At 42.4% G+C, this 27,595-nt stretch overlaps 1 protein-coding gene across 1 annotated transcript in view; it reads right to left on the minus strand.

The window, feature by feature from the left end:
• The window catches only part of CUX2 (cut like homeobox 2), a 414,556-nt gene that overhangs the window by 33,437 nt on the left and 353,524 nt on the right, over positions 1–27,595 (minus strand). Inside the window, exons 9-12 of the mRNA XM_088449256.1 lie at positions 23,139–23,187; positions 21,776–21,892; positions 14,667–14,858; positions 7,552–7,610 (exon numbers count right to left, since the gene is read on the minus strand). Of these exons, the coding sequence (XP_088305382.1) occupies positions 7,552–7,610; positions 14,667–14,858; positions 21,776–21,892; positions 23,139–23,187 (417 nt within the window). The remainder of the gene's footprint in view (positions 1–7,551; positions 7,611–14,666; positions 14,859–21,775; positions 21,893–23,138; positions 23,188–27,595) is intronic.

Consider the following 27,595-nt stretch of genomic DNA (forward strand, 5'->3'; position numbering starts at 1 on the left):
CATTTATTTTTCATTTTTCCAACACTTTTAGCACTAGGTCACTTACCTAACACCAACATTATTTGGGGTGATTTGGCTGGGATGTAACGATACTGCCTTTGAACCTCTATATACCCCTGCCTATACCTTCTAATATCCTGCCTATAAACCTCTAAGGATGACGCTAATTTGCGTAAGCAGTCATACAGTAAATAAAGACTCCAGACCTAGAACCTGTGGTTCCAAAGCACAAAGTATTATTCAAGTAAAAGTACAGCAGTTACACGCTATGATCCTCATATAATCTTAGCGCAAAGAGATTATACAGACCCAAGTACAATTATACATACGCAGCGCTGTCTGGTCCAGATGTAGGCATCAGAAAGAAACCCCTCGTCAATCAGCATTCAGCACGAATACTAGGAACCCAGGGTCAGAGCACACATATTTATACCCCCAGAAATAAACAACACAATAGAGAAGTTTGTTGCTAATACCATTGGTCCTAAAGGAGAGGGCATATGTTACAAGGCATTTAACAGGTTGGTTCAAATAGACACAGCCCAGCCTCTAACAACTGGTGGTCTCTGGTTTCCCGCCTCATGCAAATCCTAACAGTTGTTCATATAATGTACATTTTGTTGCTTGAAGTCTCTGCGGTCCATAAGTTGAGAATGCATGTTGCGATCTCTCCATCGATATTACCGGAATACTGTTGAGAGAGTACGCATCAGTACAATACCAAACATGGCTTACTTATCACATATAAAACCTTAGTTACGAAATAACCTTTATTTCCTAGCAATGATAATAAATGTGCATACTCGAATCTTATACCTTATAGCTTATGGAACCTTGTATGTGAATATGTAATGTGTGAGTATGTGCGGTTTGATGCAAAGATGCTAGTTAACTTGGGGCAGATGCGTGTGCATGGAGCTAATCATACAGGGTCTTATGCATTCGCTAATATGCGACTAGTTAACAGCGCAATTGTGTGTATTAATGTGTGTATGAGAAATGGTGAAAGATGCAATCACATGATGCTAATAATAATATTGCCACATGTACTAAAGTGTGAGTTTATCTAAAATGGCGCTTAGGCGGCCATTCGCAAAATGGCGTCTTGCGATCTCATTTCCAAGATGGCCGCAAGATGGCGTCGCTGCGATCCAATTTTAAACTGATCTTGTCTCAGCCAATTATCCAGTTTCGACAGTCCACCCTTTGATAGCGAACAACATGCTATCACAATCTGATTTTAAAATATAATTTAGACTTACATTTATATACTATTTAGTGTTATTATGGGATGGCACAAGGTGGTTCTTAAATCATCAATAATGTGTCTCTGAGTGGGGACATAAAACTACTATTATACGCACACCACGGATCTTGGAAGATCATGTGAAAGGTGTGGGGATACACCAGTCCTATAAAGGCAGTCTTGAAGGAGAAATTTGAGACTTTACATTATCTGAGGTGTTTTAAAATAACATTTCAATAATACATTCTATGCATGTCTAAATATAATACATTAAATGATGGTATTTCCTAGTTCAGGGTTGTAATGCAGTTCTGTATTTACCTCAGTATTCATACTGACCACCATCATAATTTCGTTCTTTCGTTTTACTCTATTTTTACATTTTCCACACTTCAACACAATAGGTACACACCGGACACATATACCAATTATTAAGATGATAATCAGTATAAGGATTAAGAATTTGCCGATGCTGGCGATCACTTCCTGGACCCATTCCCCTAGACCTGAGAACCAGCCATGAAACCCATCCTTCTATCTTCTCCCCTACTTCAGCCACTGAAGCATTATGGTTCTTACGAAATACCCATTTTAGCTGCAGAATTTCATCCATCTTCTGGTCTATAACTTCCTTAGGGTCGCTGGTATCATTGGTGACATAGGTGCAACATTTTACTCCAAATTGGGTGGCCAACGTTACGCAATACCCTCCAGTAACAGCAGTTAAATAATTTAACACTAGCCTGTGTTGCACCAGTTCTTTCTTGGACGCTTGCAATTCTCTCCCTGTATACCTGAATGTGTCATCGTACATCTCGGTGATATTATCTATCAATTTAGCAAGTTCCTGAATATATCTAAAGTTCAATGTACCCCGAGCGATCCTGGTGGGATCCAATGCGACTAAAACTTGATAGCCAGTTGTCTCACTAATTAACTGAGTGGCTTTGTGCACGTCACCAGATATCATATTTCGTTTGCCTCTGTGTTCATATTGTGTGTGAAGATATGGTGACAGTGTGTTTTTATGTATACCAAGCATTTCAACATGTGTGAGGGTCATAACTTCTGGGACTACTCTTCCCAGGTAACACAAACCTTCGGAACTCGGGGAGAGCCACTTAAACGCTTTTCTTCCACATATAAAATATACATTATCAGGGAGAACATAAGGAATGGTATGCATCATTATCATTAAGCACATTTCCCTTGCAAACAATCCTATTTCTGGGTCTTCCATCTGGTACATGCAAGTTTCTGGCTGTATTATTTTAACACAATAACCATCTGGCACCTTACCAATAATTTCTTTGGTGGAACTCAATGCATACCGGTACCTAAAATGTCTCCCACTAGATTTAATTGAGCGTAACAGATCATGGTTTATGGACTCATTATCAGCTCTTTGTGAGAAGGTCATCGTCTGATTATTCCCTGTCACTTCCCAACCCGGGTTTATTAGGGTTGGTTATGTTTAAACACAAAAGTGATCTATCTACTTGGAATTGATAGAGTTTGAAATGAGGTGGTTTGGATGAGAGGAATTTTCCATCCAATGTTTTCCCTTTCTGTAATTCTAAAATTTCCGTGATATTCAGCGGAAATGGCACCAACCCTACATTATGCTGTCCCTGTGGCACATGTGAACACACCCAGCAATCAGTTTGATTTAACACTTTGCCTACCATGCTATGATAATCCTTTAAAGGATACCCACCCCAGTACGGGTTATATTTAGGCTGGCACCGCTGGATACAATTCTCATCAACTAGGGACCCACAAAGCTCACAAATACAGGAATCTTCAGACGATAAACCTCCACACCGTCCGCGAGTATCCGGAATAACAGCTCTCTTAACAATAATATTATTAAGATTGGTCAGACACTCCCCTGATTGACATTGCACTCCTTCTGACTCCACTCCATCAGCACTGCCATCAACTCCCCTCTCCACAATCGGTCCCCCTTCACAGAAACCGGACATTCCCGAACTGACCAGGATGATGAACACTCTAAAAGAGAACATGAAAATGAACACAGCAGGCCCATCCATTGCCACAACAAGACCTGCAGATTTCTTTCAGTTCAGGTATCTCACTACAACCTTTTCAATCCTCCCGGAACAAGTTCGCGAGCGACAGGTCCACACTATCAGCCTTATCTCTGACTTGTTTCTCCACCGGTTGATTGATCTTTTTGCAGTGAGTGGAATGGACCCAGGTATCTCTCTCAGCCACCTTCAACGATGTAGTACTTGTCAGCAGCACCTGGTACGGACCTTCCCACCGATCAGTCAAACAACCTGAACGCAAGAAATTTCTGATCATAACATATTATCCAGGTTCAACATCATGACAGTTAGTTTCAGGCATATCATTGGACAACAATTTCAGTTTCTGCTGCTGTTGTTTTAACTGCTTACTCATTGATATAAGATACTGTACAGTTACCTCGTTGTTACCTTTCAAGTCTTCCTGTGGACTTATAATCAAATGAGGTTGTCTACCGAACAGTATTTCAAAGGGAGACAGATTTAGAGGGGGTCTGGGAGTGGTCCTTATACTATGCAGGACCAACGGTAATGCTTCTGGCCAACCTAGTCCAGTCTCTGCCATGATTTTACTTAACTTATTTTTAATAGTCCCGTTCATCCTCTCTACTGTGCGCTAAACTGCGACTCAGCCCCGTGTTCAATACTGCGGCACCCCTTTAAATGTTAGGTTCTATCAACAAAGGAAAACAAACTTTTTCCTCTCTTGTCCCTGGATTCTAGTCAGCGTCCCTGGCTCACACAAAAACGGGTAGCGATCTCTCAGCACCGAGCAGTTGCAGGTAAACCCTGCATGTGGCCACTCCACCCTTTGGTGAGAAATCGATAACCGTAAGTGCCGTGAGAGCAGTTAAGTGACTTCACTACGAGCCCCCAACTAACGATACTGCCTTTGAACCTCTATATACCCCTGCCTATACCTTCTAATATCCTGCCTATAAACCTCTAAGGATGACGCTAATTTGTGTACGCAGTCATACAGTAAATAAAGACTCCAGACCTAGAACCTGTGGTTCCAAAGCACAAAGTATTATTCAAGTAAAAGTACAGCAGTTACACGCTATGATCCTCATATAATCTTAGCGCAAAGAGATTATACAGACCCAAGTACAATTATACATACGCAGCGCTGTCTGGTCCAGATGTAGGCATCAGCAAGAAACCCCTCGTCAATCAGCATTCAGCACGAAGACTAGGAACCCAGGGTCAGAGCACACATATTTATACCCCCCAGAAATAAACAACACAATAGAGAAGTTTGTTGCTAATACCATTGGTCCTAAAGGAGAGGGCATATGTTACAAGGCATTTAACAGGATGGTTCAAATAGACACAGCCCAGCCTCTAACAACTGGTGGTCTCTGGTTTCCCGCCTCATGCAAATCCTAACAGTTGTTCATATAATGTACATTTTGTTGCTTGAAGTCTCTGCGGTCCATAAGTTGAGAATGCATGTTGCGATCTCTCCATCGATATTACCGGAATACTGTTGAGAGAGTACGCATCAGTACAATACCAAACATGGCTTACTTATCACATATAAAACCTTAGTTATGAGTATGTGGGGTTTGATGTAAAGACGCTAGTTAACTTGGGGCAGATGCGTGTGCATGGAGCTAATCATACAGGATCTTATGCATTCGCTAATATGCGACTAGTTAACAGTGCAATTGTGCGTATTAATGTGTGTATGAGAAATGGTGAAAGATGCAATCGTATGATGCTAATAGTAATATCGCCACATGTACTAAAGTGTGAGTTTACCTAAAATGGCGCTTAGGCGGCCATTCGCATAATGGCGTCTTGCGATCTCATTTCCAAGATGGCGTCTTGCGGCCAGACGCAAGATGGCGTCGCTGCGATCCAATTTTAAACTGATCTTGTCTCAGCCAATTATCCAGCTTCGACAGATGGTTTGGGGGCGCCCCACGCCCCAGACATGAACCCCCATAGTGTTAGGGACTTACCCGATGAGGTTACCTTGACGCTGGTGGGTAAGCTCATAATTTTGGCCAAATTTATGCTAAAAACCTCGCACATTATGTATAATTATTAATGGTTGTATGGTGCATCTTGTCTCTCCTTTTTTTCTATGATGTATTATTAAGTCTCAGCTAGGTAGCACTACCCATTATAAAGAGCTAGGGTGTGCAGTACAGGCCCCCTTCCACTAAAATATTTATTTTCACATCATCTAGTTGCGTTAAAACTACTGGGTGATTCATTGAGGTGATATACTACAATATATCTTGTATGGTTTTTCTAGTCTTGTATTCTATTCATTTCTGAGACGTAGTGAGGAGCATAAATACACATGAGATATTGAATCTTTGCTTCTGGAACCCCCCCATGAATTTCATTTTTGAACTAACATTTTGGTGCTTGCTTATTGGACAACTCCTGATACATTTTTCTGTAAATCATATTAGGCACCTGTTATATACACTGATTATATCTACTTGGAACTTATTAAATGATGATTTTTTTTTTGTCACTTACAATCCCCAGCACCAATTTGGAATGTTTATACTAATGAGCTATTTCACGGGTAAAACAAAGTGATTGGCAAGCAGTGTGGCATTTAGGGCACACTGCAATGATGGTTGTGTTGCAGGATTTTAAGTGTAACAGGTAATTTAAAAAAAATTAAAGCTAAGCTATGAAGATGATGTGTGAAAATGTAATTAGCTGCTGTAAACGTTTAAAAAATACTATATATATATATATATATATATAAATATATATACACTGTATATATATATATATATATATATATATATATACATACATATATATAGAAATATATATATATATATTTAGATTATAAATGCAATGACTTTTTTTATGCCATGGTGTCACAGAGAAACTAAATTATGTTGCATGTCTACTAGAATCCTTGGGAAAGCAAGCAGTAAATCCCATATTGTTAGACATCTATTTAATTTTCTAAGGATTGTTTTTAATCAATTTCAAGGACAAAATTAACTGGCATATTAAGTAAGCTGGAGCCCTAGTTTGTTTATTCCTCATGTATTATCAGAATGATGAGTTGGTGGTCTCTCTGGTTTAGTATATGCAACAGTGGCATTTCTGTAATGGGTGCTGGGCCTCTGAGTCAAAGTGGGTCCCGCAATGCCCACCCAGCACCCAGAGCAGGGTGACCCAGCAAATTGGACTTATTTGGCTTCCACAAATAGCGCAGAAAATATGGCGAAGACATCTGCACAGACGATAGTTGGGGTGGCATGAAAATATTTTGCACACAGGACTCCTTATTTCTTAAAATGCCCCTAATTAGCAGTCAGCATTTCAGAGCATACATGAAAAAGGCAGAAGTAAAATAATCAGCGTAGGGAATACGTTAATATGTAAAGTAAGCTGAAACAACTATTTCTTGTTTGCCTCCGAAACTGACACTTATGCAAGGATGATACTAACTGCGTGAAAACGTCATTTGTTATACAATATAATACTGAATTGCTATTCTGCTAGAGTCCAGGCTGGAGAGATTGTCACGGACTCCACCAGGATTCTAGGCAATCTTACAGCAAAGCAGTGAAGCAATGACCCTACGCAATATCTATTATGGCTGTCATATGTGGTGCCCATAATCTAAGTGAGTGAATTACACTATGGTACGGATATCAAGAAGCATATGGGATCTAAGAAATGTATAATCAGTGAGCAGTGGTTGTGATTAAAGTAATTAATTGTGGCAGATTCCTGCAATAAAGACTCAAGCAGCTGAAGTGACAATACTGTATCTGCAGTCATTTACACTCCACAGAAACACAGCACAATAATCAACACAAAAATATCAGTAACAGTTAAAAAACAATTATGTACAAACTGTTCCAACAGATAATGTTAGTTATTTAATATGTTAGTCATATTAGATAAGGAGATAATGTGAATTCTCTACGTACGTTCATTCGGTTGATACACAATATAATGACATCTAACTGTACAACAACCCCATTCTATAATGTAAACATATTTTTTTTCGCATTTGTTGTTGTTGCTAACACATACAGCAGATTTATATTCTGCTGTTATAAAATAACAGATGGATATTTTTGTTGTGCTCGACAGAAAGGTAAATATATACAGCATTGTAATAGGTATAAACAACCCCTAGTGACATTGCTGTCTTATTTATTGCATTATAAAGCTGGGAGTGCGCAGTGTTCCCCATAGCACATTATTAATCAGGCTGATAGAGAGCAGACTTAAAAGGAGAAGACTGAATCTTACCTCAGCTCAGTTTTAATTTCTTCGTAATCCGACTGATTTTGTAACTTCTGTTCCAGTTTCTGAGTAAGAAGAAAAAACGGCTATTATGCAGGTAATACACTAGATCAGATTGCAAGCTCTGTGGGGGAGTTCCTGGATTTTACATGCACACATGTTAGGTGTCATACATAGGGGGGATTCAATTAGCCATGATAATATTTCCGGCGAATAAAACGGGACATACCGCATTTTTTTTGCCTTTCGGACAAATCATATAAATCCCGTTTTATTTGCCCTAAAATTTATCAGTTTCCGGGCAAATACACATAGGATCCGTGATAAGGTCATGGACCTATGTGTTTTCACAGGCGCAAATATGGGGCTACTAATCGGGCATTTTTTTTCACCTGCTTCAGGCAGGTGAAATAAAATCCCTGACGAATGCTGGTTTCGGGGCTAATTGAATAGCTCCCGGGGATCAATTTACCGAGGCTAGTTGAATTTCCCTCATAGTATAATTTCTATTTGATATATATCAGCAAGGAGTGAGACTGACCAACTAGCTAGTATATGTGCAGGAACAGACATAAGGATAGTAAGGCAGCAGATATAGTTGGAGGAATGTGTGAAGTAGTGTAAAAATGGACTTCATTAAACAAAGCCTCAAATGTAACTGCTTGTGTGCATATTCCATGCAATACAAACACAGCATAAGGCACATTCCGCACGTTGTCGCCACTGGTTCTCTGTAGGGTAAACAGTCTGTGTATTGTACACTAGTCTATTGTTTCTGACACAAGAGTATATCAAAGGTTCACCTGTGTATGAAAACTGTGGTTAGTACAGTCCAGGCTAGACCTTAAACCTGCTATACCCTCGTATACCCAACCCTATTTCCTCAATGATTTCTGGACTGCGCAAGTGCAGATCTCCGGGAAAGTGATGCCATTTTTCCACTGCTTTTTGCATTGTTTGGAGGACAGGAAAGTGTTATTTATGTATAGGTGCATGATGTGTGGTGTGGGCCTGTGTACACCCTGCACCCACTGCATCTATAATATGGAGGATTTCCTAGCACCCTTGAACACCTCAATGTAATAGATTGTTGTATGCTTTAGTTGTATTGCAGAGGATAACCAGAACAAAAAGAAAAGCACAGTTTGCGCAGTGTCGTCCTACACCATCTGGGTCACTACGTAGTAATTACACTAGCCTTTTTAGTGTAATAAGTTAACTTTAAACAAACTCGCACCATTGTCCTATGTTGGTTGTGAAAACGACAAAGGGCCTGGTTCAGAGATGATTGGTAATGCGGTTGCAGCGGCTCTGGCAATAGCGGTTGCAGGAATATGCAAATTGTAATCTCAGCCTTCATTTGTGCTGCACAGTGCGATGGAGTGTTTGAGCATGGAGACGCCCACTTTCAGGCTGTGTGGTCTGTGCATTGCGATGGAGATTGTAAACACACCAAAATCAACGCAGCATCGATCACACCGTTGACATTTGCGATAGGGTGTACTCTAGCTACATACCAGAGACACTCCTATAACACTCCCATGAAAGGGACCCTTTTTTGCGATCTCTTCAGGTCACCTCCTAGTCTCCACCCTGAAACACCCAGGGATCACAAACGGGATGCAGTCAGGAAGCCGACGGTCGAAAAGCCGACCGCCGGCTTCCCGACTGTCTAATCCCGGCAGGGGTCTAATGATAGGTGCTGAAAACCTGACGCCTGTCATTTTACCTACACCAGGAGCCCGACGCCCGGCATACTGATCGATGGTAACATGGTATCGACAGCTGCGGCGGGGGGGGGGGGGGGGGGGGAGGGAGGGTTAGGTTAGGGGACTTAGGGTTAGGTTTAGGCTAGGGGGAGGGGGTTTAGGGTTAGGCACCCCTGGCGGTAGGTTAGGGTTAAGAACCCCCCCCCCCCCCCGGAGACTTAGGTTTAGGCTGCGGGGAAGGGGGGGTTGGGTTTAGGCACTTACAGGGGGGGTTAGGTTTAGGCCCTTGGGGTGGTGGTTAGGGTTAGGCACCCCTAAGGGAGGGTTAGGGTTGGGGGGGTTAGGTTAGTAAAAGATAAATACTTACATGTCGGGATCTTCACTCCCTCACAAACCTCTTCTCAAGTGTTAGCGATTCCGTTAGCGAACGGTATTGCACACATTGGTTCATGCATGTGCAGTAAGGGTTTTGTAGACTTTTCTCAAATGAGCAGTAGCAAAACATAGCTCAGCTGCATATATATATCGTTACTGTGTCCATCTCTGAATCAAGCCCAGCGTTATCGGTGCAGAGATAAATACCTGCCAGATTTTCTAATTTCTCTAGTTCCTAGGAGATTGGTTGTTGCTCCTAAAAGAAAAAAGGAGGACTAGTGCTACCTGATATCAGCATATATAGATATCACTTGGTGTGAAATGGTGGCTACAATTACCTTTAAATGGGTTTTCATGAAGCTGTGGACATTTATTTATAATACCCCAATGACCGTCTGTGTTTGCTGGAGTACTTGTGATATTAATCAGATTTTCTGAATAAATAGTTACCTGCCCTGCCTAAGCACAATCGTAGCCCCATCCCCTTGTGGTGCAACGCTGTGATTCATGGCATTATACCCACTGGTCTGGCTGCCACAGCCCCAACTGGGATGTATCCTCTGGGCCAGACCTTTTGAACTTGTGTGGGAGGATCCCACTATCCCAGCACAGCATCAGTGGCTCACCAACGCCACCTATCCATCCTACCACAACATATACATACACATATATCTATCTATGATCCTTGATATTGTACATACAGTAATAGGCATTAGCAAACGCAGAATTTGCAAAGTGTGGTTTATATCTACAGTATATATATATATATATATATATATATATATATATATATATATAAACCCCACTTTGCAAAACATGTATTTGCAAATTTCTATTATGTTGACTATCAAGGATCCCATTTAGTAAAAAGAAAAGATGCTCCATACCATACTATCCGTTTAAGGCTCATGGCTGACTCTGCAACTTTTGGCAATCGACAATCTGCGACTTTATGAAAATGCCGCTACAAAGCCCTTCCATGGAGTACATCCATGTGTCCGACCGTGCTAGGACTAAGGCGCCCATAGATTCTGAAGTACAGACTGGTGCTTCTTTGGACGTACCATCAAAACTTGCAGCAGCCCTATGGAAGGTGCAGTTACTGTGTTTGAGTGTGGCCTCCTATGTGTGTGGCTGTGCATCTCTGTACACAACCGACACACCAGTGACACTCCCATAACACGGACTATCTCCGTTCGTGTGCTAAGCAACCTCCCAGTCACGGCTCACTACATTCTCAACACTGTGCGTCTCCCGTGCTCCTCATTCGCAACTCTGACTCTGTGCGCACGCTACCTGGATGCATGCGCAGTGCGAAAAAGAAAGACGCACAGAAGAAAATAATTGCTCCACTGTGTCCGACATCGGCAGTGTCGTGAAACTCCTAATCAGGCCCTCTGTCTACTTCAGGTATTCATCTCCCCACTATCTGCTTCAGGTATTCATGTCACCACAATCTGCTTCAGGTATTCATTTCCACACAATCTGCTTCATGTATTCATCACCACACAATCTGCTTCAGGTATTCATCTCCCCACAATCTGCTTCAGGTATTCATGTCACCACAATCTGCTTCAGGTATTCATCTCCACACAATCTGCTTCAGGTATTCATCTCCACACTATCTGCTTCAGGTATTCATCTGCCCACAATCTGCTTCAGGTATTTATCTCCCCACTATCTGCTTCAGGTATTCATCTCCACACAATCTGCTTCAGGTATTCATCTCTCCACTATCTGCTTCAGGTATTCATCTCCCCACTATCTGCTTCAGGTATTCATCTCCACACAATCTGCTTCAGGTATTCATCTCCCCACTATCTGCTTCAGGTATTCATCTCTCCACTATCTGCTTCAGGTATTCATCTCCACACTATCTGCTTCAGGTATTCATCTCCACACTATCTGCTTCAGATATTCATCTGCCCACTGTCTGATTCAGGTATTCATCTCCCCACAATCTGCTTCAGGTATTCATCTGCCCACTGTCTGATTCAGGTATTCATCTCCCCACAATCTGCTTCAGGTATTCATCTCCACACAATCTGCTTCAGGTATTCATCTCCACACTATCTGCTTCAAGTATTCATCTGCCCAAAATCTGCTTCAGGTATTCATCTCCCCACTATCAGCTTCAGGTATTCATCTAGGCACCATTAACTTCGCCTCACATCCACAGTTGGACAACGGTGTGAGTTTGTCCAAAGTGTATGAATTACACTCAAAACATTAGAGTAATTACCACATAGTGACCAAGAGGAATTACCACTTGATCCTGTGATGTACTTTGCTTTTTCTTCTCTTTGTTCAATACTGCAATGCAACTAAAGATTACCTGATTACAGGCAACCATTACTCTGAGGTGGTCGGGACACCGGGACCCTCCCCTTCTTTCCTCAATGACATGGACATAAGGTCAACAAGGTAAAAGTGTTGACATTGAATAAATGTTGACAATTAAAATGTCAACAGGTTCAAAATATAGTCATAATGTCGAAAACCAAATTATAGACACAGTTAAAATGTTGACAGTCATAATAAAATGACACAGCCGCACCTGATGGCCGGCTTCTCAAGACGCCGCTAAAAGCAGTCAACTTAGAAGCATCTGAGAGCCGATGCTTTAGATGCTACAGCACAAGAGCAGCAAAATAGTTAAATTTAAGAAACAAAATGCAGACATGTAAAGCTAGGCTGGTATTGGAAAATAAGGGTAAAAAAACAGTGGGGGTATTATTTTCCAATAACCAGCACCAGGTTGAACCCGCTAGGGAGGACAATGCTATAGCCCTGGGCTGATCAATTTGGGGCTTGTTAGTAGTATGGCATGGGGACCCCACGCTGCGTGTCTCTCTGTAATAGCGTTAAGCCCCCAGCTGGTGCAGTCCAGTGCTGGTTATTGGAAAATAGGGGGAATGCTATGCCATTTTTTCCACCTATTTTCCAATACCAACCCAGGCTCAGAGGTCCAAGGCTGGTTATGAATTTGAGGTGGACCCGATGCATTCTTTTTCCTTAAATGTAACTGTTTCTTGTCATACATACATTCATAATATAGGCATGTCTATATTTTGAATGTTGACATTTTGACCCTATCAAAATATAGACATGGTCAAAATGTCAACATTGATAATATTGAATTGATTGCCGGCCCAATAATTGTTATAGTTTGTGCCCAGCTTTACAGTTTATCTACCAGTCCTCAATGTGGATCTGCCATATTGCATGCTGCAACTCCTAGGCTAGAGCCAGAATCAGCATAAAGTACTAATAGTTACATTTTATAATATGGCAGCACCCTTTACTTGTGAGGAGGGATAGGGTATAGACAACACAAGAGGCTCTTACATTACTCAGCTAATAATACCACTGCCCCATTCTGTCATACCTCCATTCCAACCTCTTCAGAGGTGCACACAGTGACGATGTCAAATGTAAGCAGTCAATGTTTTCTGTTTGCACATGCGTTTAATTAGCTCTGTGCATGTGCCCTGAAGGTTACTGCTCTGTATTTGTATGCAGAGAGGCCCTGATTCAGAGCCGGTCGCTCTGACAGAGCGCTCGCTCTGAATCAGGGCCGGTCTTTTTTTTTTTTTTTTAGACTGGCCTCCTGGCCGCTCGCATAGCTGTGGGTGACCACCCACAGCTATAGCGAGTGGCCAGGATGATGGTCGCGATGGTCAAGACCATTGCGACAATCAGGCTTGCGACGAGACCCTTGTGGTAGGGTCTCGTGGCCGCAAGCCCCAGAGAGCTTTCGGCCGAAAGCTCTCCCACTGACATCACTTGTGATGTCAGTGGGGCCGGCCCTAGACGGTAGGCGTTCTCATGGGAATGCCTCCGTCTGGGCAGCCATCCCCCTGGGCAGCCACCCCCCTGGTCACTCAACATCGATAGCACGTCCCCTTTGGTATGAGACCCGGAGCGACGGATTGCCCGTCGCTATCCGGGTCTCACGCATGCGCACGACGGAGCCGGCTCCGTCGTGCGCATGCGCTCTGGGCCACCATCGACCCGGTTGCGAGCACTCAGCGCTTGCGACCGGGTCTGAATCAGGCCCAGAGTTTGATTTTCAGTGGGCGTTCCGGTGGCTAACCAGACGCAGGCGTGTCGCTGACAGCAGCTGCATCTAAAGACAGGAAGCCATGTACAGTTGGGAGAAATTACACCTGCCATAGGGCTGGTGCAAGCTTCGATAATGCGACCGGTGGTACATCTTAGTGTGCGTCGCAACAGAATAGCTCCGCAGCCAGTTAACATCTAATTAGGCTCAGAATTGGTTGCAGCATGAGCATAAAAATGCAGCTGTGCAAAAAGAGGCAGGCGCAGCGGCATCTGCATGCACCTCAAAATCAGGCCCTACATGTGTCTCTAGTTAGGCTATTGAAGTCTGGGATCAGACATCAAGGTGGAGAGAGGGAAGTGGAAAAAAAATGGTAAAATGGGCAAATCCATGACAGTACATAAAGACCTAAAAGCTCTATTTTGGCAATATGTAACAGCAATGACAGTGCAATGTGAAAGGATTAGTGGTATACTGTAAACGATCACCAGGTTGGTTAGAATATTTGGTTTGCCTCCTGAAGAGGTGTACTTTCAGAGTATGAATATGACTTTGAATGGTAGGAGCTAGCCTTCTGGAGTCAATTATTATTTGTAGGCTATAAAGGTTCAGCACAGAATGAGTTTTTTAGGCAGGAGTGCAAGGTGGCAATTCGAGGAACTCACCCATAAGTGCTTGGCAAGTATGGCAAAGGGGGTAGATGGATAGTAAAGATATGCAGATACTTTATTCATTGTGTCAAGTCTTGTAGACACGAAACAGAGTTGTACATTTTAGGCTGGAGGTAAAATCACATCATCACGCAATCTGCACCTATCCCTTGGACCCGGTGGGTGAAGTATGCATATTTATCTCAAGTATGTATAATATAAATAGAACAATATGGTTTGTTGATGCCTGCATGACCCTCCCCACAAGATTAATCTTAATAATCATTACATCCCTAGATTATATAAATCATTACACAACTGTACCTCTATGGCCTCTGTTTTGATGATTAGTTGCTGTTCCAGTTCAGCGATTTGATTGGATGAAGACTCTTCCAATTCTTGTATAGAATTCTGGAGGTGCTGGATGTCTTTCAGGAGTCTCAAAATTTCCCTGTCTTTTGAAGCTAATGCTGCTTCTAGATGAGAGCCAGAACACAGAGAGAAGACAGATTTGTCCTAAAAAAAAAAAAAAAAAATCACCCCAAAATGAAAAACCTTGTTGCTATGGTTTTGACTAAAACGACAATTAGCAGAAATGTTCAATACCATTGGGCAGATTTATAATCCTGTTAACTACCCTGCAATAATAAAACGGCAATAACACAGAAATAGCCCTACTTTTGTTACTCTGGAAATTAAGAGTAATGACATTTTCTACGAGCAGAAACACTTGCTGAGCCAGACAGAAATACAACAGAAGAGGAGTGTGGTGTGGGTACGCACAGTAACTTGAAGGCTGCTACAGTGTCCTGCTGTAACGGTTATATAATTTTTATAATTTACATGTTATGGTATGGGGGTAATGATCTTTCAGGAACATTCATAAGTATATGGGCAAATATTTTACCACTAAACCTAAAGTATAAACTGCTTTAAAGATAAAAGCTACTCTTATATATTCAGATTTGTTTTTTTATCCTTATTCTGTCTTTCTTCCATTATGTGTATAAAACACATAAAATCCAGTAACTTTTATTATAATGATTTAATATCTTTTTGATGCTATTACTTTGGAGAGACAGATCTTTTCTTGGATCCCAATGTTTCTCCTGGGGTTTAGCTAAAGACTTATATGAGTAAGATTCTTTAATGGCTTCTTGTTTGACTTCTATTGATAATTGTATCCATTCTAAATAATACATTTTGTGTTACTTCAATAGAGTATGGTCCATGAGCATAAAAAATGGCATATACACCCATCAGCCATAACATTAAAACCACCTGCCTATTATTGTGTAGATAGCCCTCATGCTGCCAAAACAGCTCGGACCCATCAAAGCATGGACTCCACAAGACCTCTGAAGGTATCCTGTGGTATCTGGCACCAAGATCTTAGCAGCAGGTCCTTTAGGTTCTGTAAGTTGCGAGGTGGGGCCTCCATGGCTCGGACTTGTTTTTCCAGCACATCTCACAGATGATCTGTAGCAAGTCAGTTTCATGACCGCTATATCCTTGCGCTTAAATGTACTATTGAGACAATGTATACAATTTTATACATTCTCCCACTCTTGCTGCTAATCCAACTAGCTGGCATAAATTGACCACAGACTCCACATAAAGAAAATAGATGGATTGTGCTAGTCAGTGGGTTTTATGCAAACAAAATGCTATAGTAAATCAGTATCACTTGACTTGAAATAAATTTATCAACAAGGCTTCTCTCAAAATAAAAATAATATCTTTAATACACATAGACATTTGGCAGGACTTAAAAGACACATGACAAATAATAAACGGATGTTTATATAAAAAAATGTATATATCAAAAACTTTAAATACCACCACTTATGGCTGCGATATATATTCAGATAATAAATGGTTACCCATATAAGTCCAAGTCTGCCTTCTCACTCATCAGTGGGGTTAAATAAAGTATTCTGTGTAATTGTGAGATACAATGTATAATGTGCTGAGGGGATTGGATCACAGTATTTTGTTGCGGTGTGTTATTTAAATATTTGTGCACACCGCACTCGTCTTACCATGCAGGCTTGTGGATGATAATGGCAGCACACCACTGCTTAATGTCTTTGTCTCAGAGTTAGGGAAGACCACGGCACATGTATTCCAGCGGCTGCTGTGGTGTATAAACACCAATTCCACTGGGTCTTTCACTCCTCAATCGCTTGCCTTTGAGCTTTTAGATGATAATTATCTCACAGTTCAATTGTAGCAGCTAGCAGTACGCTACAGCAGAGCAGGCATATCTTGGACTTCTGGAAGCAGCCTAAGGGTATTGTTAACCCTTCTGACGAGGCGTATCGCTCCGTACTTGGAGCTTTATATATATACACACACTTTTTTATATATACATCCTTTTATTATTTGTCATGTGTGTTTTAGTTCTGTCAAATGTTCTGTCAAATGTCTATGTACTGTATATTAATGATATATTATTTTTATTTCAGAGAAACCTTGTTTGTTGATAAATTTATTTCAAATCAAGGGATACTGATTTACTATAGCATTTTATTTGCATAAAACCCACTGACTACCACATTCCATTTCTTTTGTTTATGTGACATCTCACAGATGCTTGATCAGATTGAGATCTGGGGAATTTGGAGGCCAAGTCAACACTTGACTTTCTGTCATGTTCTTCAAACCATTACTGAACAATTTTTGTAGTGAGGCACGGAGCATTATGCTGCTGAACGAGGCCACTGCCATCAGCGAATACCGTTGCCGTGAACAGGCGTGCTTGGTCTGCAACAATGTTTATATAGAAGTCAAAGTAACATCTACATGAGTGCCAGCACCACAGGTTTCACAGCAGAACATTGCCCACAGCATCACACTGCCTCCACAGGCTTGCCTTCTTCTAATAGTGCATCCTGGTGCCATCTTTTCCCCAGGTAATCGATGCAAATGCACCTGGCTAACCACGTGATCTAAAAGAAAATAGTCCACCTTCTTCCATTGCTCCATGGTACACCTCAAACCTGCTCACAAGCTTACAATATATATGGAAATATAAGGATAGGTGCTACATATTGCAAATTGGTCCAGCCAGATTGCAGAGGTTCTTGATGGGCTGTATGTTCCAGTCACACAGGAATGTTGGCATAGGGTTGGCAGGATGTTAAAGTAAAGAAAGAGAAAATATGAGGTGATTCCGCCAATTCTTCAAAACATAATTATCACATGTGATAATTATGGTTTGAACTCAGTATGGTTCAAACACAGTTTAGGAGGCATTCATCATGCCTAAACTATCACTTCCAAAAAACTGCTGTTTCTACAACAGACTTTTCTATGACAGACTTTTCTCCTGCACCTGGTCAGTTTTCACTGCCTGTATTCAAGCTGCACATACACAGCTTGAAGACAGGCTGCGAAAAGAGACTGAGCCGCAGCAGAAGAGAACCTCCTTCCCCCCGATTGTCCATCCGCCGCCAACCTCACTAGTGTCCGTCTCCCCCGCCCCCCCCCGTGATCCTTGCTGCAGCCGCCGCCAAAGACTGTGCTCTCTCCCCCCCACCTCAGACGTGCAGCCTTGATTGGGTCCCCCACTGCTGTGAAGTGTCCAACACCTGGGGGCGGGTGTGGCTATGCTCCTTCATCCGCCAGCCGCCAGAGTCTGCATCCCGAGACTTGGCTCACCACCCTCCCGAGACTTGGCTCACCACCCTCCCTCCCCCAGTCAGACCTGCAGCCCCGTGCAAGTCCATCGCTGCCGCTGCTGTGCCTTCTCCTGGCCAGAGCAGTCCTTCTGTGAGCCGGGAGGGAGCTGCTGCAGGTGAGAGGACACAGCAAAGAGGGATCTTTTCAGATCCCTCTGCTGTTTTGGATGCTGTATACCATCTCAGGATGGTATACAGCATCACTGTCAAGTTCTGATAAAAAGCTTTTTCGGGATTTGATGATTTACATAATTTCCACATCCCCATACTAAAGTACGGGTACTGTGGAAATTATCGGGGGAGAATTGTAACCAGGAGATATCTGTGATATCTCCTGCGTTACATGTTTGATGAATAACACTGACACTTAAGTTCCACAAAAATAGGTGAAAATCTTAATTTTCTCCTACGTTTGTAGAAATTAAGTTATGATGAATAGACCCCTATTTGTGGGCTGTAAGAAGGGATGTAATTAGGTAGGAAAGCTATAAGGTTATGTGGGCGGTTCTGAAATCTGATAAGCTTGTGTGCAGAGGTGAGTTTCCAGGAAACGCTTGAAGGTTCAGAAACTAGCAGTAAGTCTTATTGTGCATGGGAGGGCACACCACAGAAAAAAATCCTGTAACCGTGAATGGGAACAAGTAATGCGTGTGGATGAGAGATGCAGGTCTCGTGCAGAGCGGAAATGTTAGGTTAGAAGATATTTTGAAATAAGTGAAGAGATGTATGTTGGTGTGGTTTGGTTAATAGCTTTATGTGTAAGTAAAAGTATTTTATATTGAATACGGTAAAAAACCGGCAACCAATGGAGGGACTGACCGAGCGGCTCAGCAGACAATGAACGTTTGGCGAGGAAGATCAGCCTCGCTGCTGCATTCAAAATGTATTGTAGTGTCAAGAGTCTGTTTTTGGGAAGACCTGTAAGGAGACTACTGCAATAATAATAAAATAATGAATACATGGATTAGAGTTTTCGCAGTGTCTTGTTTAAGATATGGTCGAATTATGGATATGTTTTTTAAATAAACGTAACATGATTTTGAGACAGATTGAATGTGGGGAACAAAGGACAGTTCAGAGTCAAGGATGACACCTAGACAGTGGGCTTGTGGGTTGATTGTCGAGGTATTAACAGTGATAGAGATATTAGGTTGGTAACTACTATTGGCCGGTGGAAATATAATTAATTCTGTTTTGGATATGTTAAGTTTGAGGTGGCGAAATTACATCCAAGATAAAATGGTAGAAAAACATTCAGTGACACGGACCAGTACAGATGGTGACAGATCTGGAGAGGATAGGTAGATTTGAACATTGTCTGCGTACAGATGATACTGAAAACCGAAAGAGCTGATTAGTTTGTCAAAAGAGGTGGTATAGATTGAGAAAAGCAGAGGACCTAAGACTGAGCCTTGTGGTACTCCAACTGATATAGGTAGTGAAGAGGGGGCAGAATCAGAAAAACGAACAGTGTCAAAAGCAGCAGAGAGATCAAGAAGAAGAAGAAGTGAGTAATTGCCGTTAGCCTTGGCAGTGACCAGATCATTCACTACCCTAGTCAGTGCTTTCTCTGTGGAGTGTTGGGAACGAAAGCCTGACTGAAGTGGGACCTATAAGCTGTGCGATTTAAGAAAGTGTGTGAGGCGAGTGTAGGCAATTCAAGTAGCTTGGGGGGGCGTGAGAGCTGGGACGATAATTTGAGAGCGTGTTAGGGTCAGATTTTTTTTATTTCAGAATGGTCGTAATCACTGCTTGCTTGGACAGTGATGGAAAGATAGAGCCAGAGAGATTACAGATTTTAGTGAAGGGTGTGATGAGCACAGGAGACAGAGCTTTACTGATTTGTGAGGGTATAGGATCAAGAGGACAGGTAGTAGAGTAGGAGGATGAGAAGAGTGTAGATACTTCATCTTCATTTGTGGGGTCAAATGAAGAGAATGTGCCAGAGGGTTCAGTAGGTCACTGGCTGAGGAAGAGCATACCATTTCATTTGGGATTTTATCAATCTTGTACTTGAAATAGGATGCAAGCTCTTGTGCACTGATAGTAGCATGTGGGTTGGGTGAGGGAGGAGTAAGATGTGATTGAAATGTATTAAAAAGTTGCTTGTGGTTAGCGGCTTGGTCAGACATGAGAGCTTAGGAATGTTTGTTTGGGAGTGTCCAGAGCATTAAGCTAAGAGTGGTAGATAGTCTTATATGTGAGGAAGTCACTTGGAGTACGAGATTTACACCACTGACATTCTACTTTATGCGATTGTTTTTGTAGGTGTCTTGTTAATTTAGAGTGCAACGGTTGACGCCAAATTCTAAGTGGAGTGTGATGGGTAGCTGGAGCCACTTCATCGAGGGCTATGTCTAGAGTCTGGCTTAGGTGTGACACAGCTGTCTCAGGAGAAGTGAATGTAGAAATTGGTGAGAATAGTTGTTGCAGAAAGGTGGCTAGTTGTTGAAAATTAATAGCATTAATATTTCTGCAGGTTTGAGGAATCTTGGTTGATGTTAATGACATTGTGGTTGACGTAATGGAGGCGAGTGTGCAGGTGATAAGGTTGTGATCTGAGAGACGGAAAGGAGCGTTAGCGAATTCAGAAACTGAGCATAGTCTGGTGAATACAAGTCAAGGCAGTGGCCCTCCTGATGAGTAGAGGAGTCAGTCCATTGGGAATGGAGGTTAGAGAGAGTAATTTAGAGACATGAGGAGATTGTGGACTGTCATTAGGGATATTAAAATCACCCATGATAGTGGAGATGTCAGAGGATAGGAAGTGAGGGAGTCTGGCAGAAAAATGTTCCAGAAACTGTTGGGGTGGCCCAGGTGGGTGACAGATGGCAGCAACGCACAGTGAGAAAGGGGTGAAAGCTCTGATAGAAGTGTAGGCCACCGTGTGAGAGTGCTGCAGGGGTGGCAGTTTCTGATTGTGTAAGCCATGTTTTGGTTATCGCCAGAAGGTTGAAGATCCATGAGATAAAGAGGTCATGGATGGATGTTAGTTTGTTGTAAACAGAGCGTGCATTCCATAAGGCACATTTTAGTGACTTGGAGGGTGATCGGAGACATGTGATGGTTATGAGGTTAGCTGGCTTTATATTCCGTTGTGAGTGGGGCATGTGGGTGGGGCCTGGATTTGGTGATGTGTCACCAGCTAATAGAAGTAGAAGGAGAGAGATATAAATATAGTTGTGGGATGTGTATGAAAGATTTTTATGGCGACAGGTTGAGCATGTTATTGTCAATGTATATAGATAAGTAAAAAGCTCATGTGTGTTCATTAGAGGGGTATTCGATTACTGAGGCTGCAATGTATACAGAGGAGTGAGCTGCAAGGAGAGTGAAGAATGTACATGGATTGAAATAAGAATAAAACAATATTTGGTACATTGTGACTTTGAATTAAAGGATTTTTTTTTAGAATAATACATAGACAATATAATGTTTGATTTAGGACTTAATGTTATTCACACCATCTGTCAGTGGTTTTAATGTTATGGCTGATTGGTGAATATGGCTCTTTTGAAAAATGTACACATTGTCTTTATAGTGTATTAGATGTAGCATGTTCCACTTCCTATTTTGCTGTGACTGTGATATAATATAAAATATAATAATACTTATACAGTATATGTATTAGTCTTAGTATAATAAAGTTAAAAGTGGAGTTTCATGTTATTTGCCGACTTTGTTTTTATTAAAAGAAAGCGAAACGTGCACTGGAATTTGTTCTGCAGAGTTCCCCAGACACAGACTTACGGCAGACGTTAGACCAGTAGATCCTTGAGGAGAACAACAGTTCAGTCTAATGGAATTATTTACAGATGATAATTGCTCCCTGAGACTCTCAACCTCCCTCTGTGCAGATTCTGCTCTCTGTAAAAGAGTGAAAATAGATAGCGAGCATCAATGCAAGTTAAATATTTGCGGATTATAAAAACTTTCAAATTAGAAAACGTAAGTAAACATCCTTGTGTGGTGCAGTTGTACTTATTAAAAATCTGGCTACCGATTCCCTTCCAAAGGTGAACCTATGCTTAGACCCGCTTACTGTATAGGCCAACCAAGCATCCTGCTAGGACAGCAGCAGAGAAATTGCTTTACAGTATGTATTTACTTTTATCTCTTTTTTTTTTTTAATTCAAGCAACCATTTTGATGCAACAAAAATAACAAAGAAAGGAATGTTCAGATACAGCAGCTTGAGCATATGAGATGCACAATAATCATTCTTAATTTATAGGACAGCACCACTGCTGAGTACAGTCCAGTATATACGCATAAGACTGTCCAGTGTGACTTTACATAGCATTACACGGCTTACTGGACTGTTCTCCACACGCCTCCAGCGCTGTGCTTTCATACAGCTCATATAACTTGTAATATGTCATCATGTACTTACTGACACACTGTACCACCTCTCACTAGTTACAGAGCTCTTTTGAAGTGTATTTCAATTATCAGTAAATTGCATTTTAAATCTTTTAGACATTTTCTTAATTTTTTTTTTACAATAACTTGTTATATGTCCCTACGGAAAAGAGCTGTCCCAGGTTTACTGTACCACCATGGCTTATAGGTAAAACATGAACCACAATTTAGCCATACTGTAAACTTTAAATGCACAAAAATGACAAATACTAATCAGGCTATAGGAAAAGTTAGTATAAACAGGATATGTGGTGAGGCCATGTCTACAAAATAGACTAAATTTATTCAAAATGAACAACCACAGAGAGGTCATCAGTCAGATAGTTTATTGAATACATTGTTTGGACAGGAAAGCGTAGGCTTTGTTACCTACGTTTTGCCCTCTGTCACTGAACCATACTGTGATGTTAATTTGTAATTATTTATGTGTTTGTATAGCAATACATATTGTTAGAAATATATAAATATAGTACAGCTATGCCATGTGATCTGATACACCTCTGATCTCCAGCTGATTTAACACCTGATCCCGTTCTCCACTTAAGGTAAGTTTTTCTAGTTTTGTTCTTGGAAGAAATAAATATTCTTCAGATTCACCCTAGGTCGCAAAGTGGAGCTAGGTACCTAGCACACCATGCACCACATGTGAAATGACTTTATAGTTATATACCATACAAAAAACTAGTACTTACCCGATGAGCTTTTTCAAGATTGGTCATTATCATGCCCACTTCATCTGCCCTAAAGAATAATAAATACGGAAAATGTAATCACTATTTTTGTACATTTATAGCTCTAAACACACACAATATGTATATATAAATATATATATATATATTTATATATTTTTAAAAACACACAAAACTCAGCACTCGCCATTGTTAAATCACTCACCATAATGCATAAATAATGGGGTTTTGGTTTGGGTCATGGATTGATCAATGCATTTAAGCCTGCAGCCCACATCATGGTACCCCATTTCTCTGCAGGTCCTACACTATCCATCATACTTATGGGTACCTGGTAGCTGCTATCACAGAGTAAGAACTGAATACATTTTAACTTGTAAAAAGCATTTTTATTTAAGTGATGTGGGTCACAGGCCACTTTGCACCCCAGGCCTGGGAATGGCGAGTGCAGGTTTGCACCCCAAATCTAGGAGTGGCAAGTGCAGTGGTTTTATAACTTTGTTGATTTGGTTAATTTTTAATTAACCTTTTTGTGATCACAGCTTTCTAATGCACCCCTGTGCAAGCTCATTTATCGCACATGGTATGGTAGACTTACCTAGATAACTCCTTTTCTTTGAGGCCCATAGGGTCCACAGGGAACCCACCCTGATGTACCTGGCTGCAGGGATAATTTTTTTATTTCGGTCACAGATTCCCTCATCTTGTGTAAGAGTGTTTCTGGTGTACGATTGGTCTTGCTTCTCCTCTTCCTTCTCCTGCCTTGAAACTTGTTAACTAAACTGAAGTCCTATGGCTAGGGATGGGGTATATATGGAGGAGGACCCGAGGCATCCTGGAAGCTGAAGCTTTAACTTTTTGGTGCCTGGTCTCCAACCATAATATCCCCATGGTATCCCTGTGGACCCAATGGGCCAGAGGGATATCTAGGGGATACTAAAGGGGTTATCTAGGTAAGTCTACCATAACTCTGATTATATTTAAATCTGAGATTCCTTAACGACTTTGCTACATCAAGTTATGTCAAGAGGCCACAGCTAGCCTGCTGGAAATATGTCTCATCTGTAATGTGAGAGGAGTTGTAGATAAGGTAATCACTAAGCAACTTGTATAAGGCAATTAGTGTATACTCCCACCACCATACAGTGAAAAATTGCATATCAATTTATTGCTCAATCATCCTATGCTGACAATGGTTAAACAGCATTGCATACTGTAGATTGTATTTGACTACAGATTGATTGCACTGTATGTTTTCCTCTATGTCTAATTCATGTTTCTGTGGTTGAGCCTTACTGAGTTTCTGGCTGTCCCCACCGGGCGGGGTAAGCCAGGTCGGTGCAACAGGGGGCATGGCAGCTGCATAAGTGGGGGCATGGCGGCGCAATCGTGTCTCCTTTTTACAATGCCGATATTAACAGCACTGTAAGGCAGGGAGCAGGGCTACGATGACGCGAATCGCGTCATCAGCCCCCCCAAACCACCTACCGGTGGGGGGGGGGGGGCAATGGCCAATCTGGGAGAGTTGCCTTCTCTTGCGGGGGACTGGGAGTGTCACCCGGTTTTTGGGAAGCTCCCGGCCATTCTGGGAGAGTAAGCAACCATGGGTTGAGGTAGACCAAGGTCTTAATGGAACATGTGGTGGAGGTGATGAAAAAAAAAAAAAAAAATTGTGGAATTAAAATTCCTATTGTAATGTTCCCGATTATTGAAGTTCCAATTCTACCTGACACTTGAAAAGTGCTATTGAAACTTACCAGGACAGACCTGGAAACTTACAAAGCATAAGCAGCTTTATATACTCTGTATAAAGACCAGATACTATTACACAATGCTGGAATAGTGAGCCTCCATTTCCAATAGTTAATTGTAACCAGTGTACCAGACTCTAGCAAATGGGTTACCGTTACTGGCATCTTTAATAGATTATAGTATAGAACAGCTTTTCAACTCTGCTCCAATCTGGTAATTTGGCACACATGGGTCGGAGGGGGTCACTGAGACACACATGGACAAGAAGGGGCGCAGAGGTACACTGCGGGAGAATGGGATCCAAAGGCACACATGAGCAAAAGGGGGGCATAGGCGCACATAGATGGGGCACAGACTCATACTTGGGCATTAGCGGGTTGGAAAGGGGGCACAGAGATACATATGGATGGAGGGGGGTTGACAGAGGTACACAGGGGCAGGAGAAGGCGCAGAAGGGGCCCAGAAGCACACATGGCATGGATGGGGCAAGGAGGCACACATGGACAGGGAAGGGCACAGAGGCAGATATGTGCAGAAGGTGGTGCAGAGGCACACATAGGTGGTGGAGTGCAGAAGCACACATGGGCAGAATGAGCGCAATGGCACGCATGGGCAGAAGGGGCACAGAGGCAATCATGGGCAGAAGGAGTCAGAGGCAAGCATGGATAGGCTTGCGATATGTGCAGAAAGCGGTGCAGAGACATGCATGGGCAGAAGGGGATAGAGATGCACGCCTGAGCAGAAAGGGGTGCAGAGGCACGCACGGGCAGGTGGGGCTGCAGATTTGGGCATAGGCAGGAGGGGCTGCAAATTCGCGCATGGGCAGAAGTTGCTGCTCAGGCACGCATGGGCAGGAGAGATCACAGAAGCACGCATAGGCAGAGGAGGGCGCTGAGGCACTCATGGGCAGAAGGGGACGCTGAGGCTGAGATGAAGCCCTGGTCAGAACTTACTAAACCAAGCTAGGGTTTAGTGAAGTGAAGAAAACTAAATAAAAACTGGGTAAGGAGAGGTACAGAGAGTTCAGGCAAAGTCAAAACATAAAAATGCTAATACGCAGTCATCAGAACCCTCATATACAGAACTGCTTATAACATGCAATGGGGAAACAGGCTTACATAAAAAGCAAATACTACTACACAGTTCAAATCGATTGGCGAAGGGAAGGACACAATTTTTAGTAACCAATCAGATTATGTGGATACTTTTTTAGAATGCATTAGATAAATGATAGACAGATCTGATTAGTTGCTATAGGCTACAGTGGCCAGTGGTGTTAAACTCAGGCCATCCAGCTGCAGTGAAACTACACATCCCAGCATGCCCTAATAGCAAAACTGTGGCAGTGCATGCTGGGATGTGTAGTTCCACTGCAGCTGGATGACCTGTGTTTGACACCACTGGGCTACACCATCACCTGTCTGTTTTAGAAACGTTAGTAAAAGTAGCCCAGAGCCTGAAACTGTGCATTTAATGATACTGCTTATAAAGCTGTCAGGGCTGAGACACCCGACCCGGGACGCAAGGTAAGTATTAGATAATATGGGTGAAGGGTGTGTGCACCGCACACCCTGCACCCATTATAGATACGCCCCTGGGCCACCCGGCTGGCCACTACCCCAGTGAAATAGGTGGCACAGATGGAAAATTATGAGATTGTCATTGAATTGAGTCAATGTGGCTCTGCCGGTATTCACAGCATTGCATAGCGAGGGGTGGGGCTATGATCACACCCCCAGACCTGTCCACTTCCGCCGAGCCCTGTCGACTGCAGTGCTGACCTGGCTGCCAAAAGATCTGCAAATAAGCTTTAAATAGCGTGATCGACCCTCCCCCTAGTACCCAACCCTATCCCCTAACCCCACTACTTACCGTCGGAATGCCAACTTCGGCATCCAGGATTTCAACTACTATATATATATATATTATACACACACACACGCACACACACTAGTCAGCCCAACAAAGGTCCGGCCCTCCAATCCAACAAAGGTAAGATATATATATATATATATATATATATATATTTATATATATATATATATTTTGTGACCCAGCCAGGAGGGGGGTCCCCCTCCTTGGGTAGACTGATTCCCTCTTTACACACACCGCAGCCGGAGAAACAGGACACAATTCTGGGGTTCTCCTACAAGCTGGTCGGAGCCAGTCTTTATTGTGCCAGGTTCATAAATAAAACGATACATAAACAAAATCCTAACCCATTTGGGTTCTAACTAGACAGTAAGTTCCCTCACTATCAGAACTGCTTTCTGCAGCAGTGCCTGGCATCATTTTGATCGGGATGCTGGGCGCCGGTCTCCCAGCATCAGTAAAATGACAGGCGTCTAGATTTAGACGCCTGTCATTTAACCCTCGCCAGGATAAAGCAGTCGGGAAGCCGGCCGTCGGGATTACGTCCGCCTGCATACAGTCCCTGCTGCCTGTTGCTGGTTCTTAAATTTACAGTGGAACCCTACACATTTTTTTCCATGTAAATTAAGAACCAGGACAGGCTGCCCCTGCCTGTACTGCTCAATAGGGCCTCTTGAGATGCAACCTCCTCCACCGCACTCTCTCCCTGTCTCTCCTCTGCCCTGGTCATATTCCTGTCCCCCTCCCTATACAAACACAAAACACACACAAAAAAGGACAAACTAACACAAACCTCCTCTCCTACTACCAGGGCCGTCGAGAACCTCGCCGGGCCC

The sequence above is a fragment of the Taudactylus pleione genome, unplaced genomic scaffold, assembly GCF_031769625.1.
Source record: "Taudactylus pleione unplaced genomic scaffold, aTauple2 ptg000479l, whole genome shotgun sequence".
Taxonomy (NCBI): domain Eukaryota; kingdom Metazoa; phylum Chordata; class Amphibia; order Anura; family Myobatrachidae; genus Taudactylus; species Taudactylus pleione.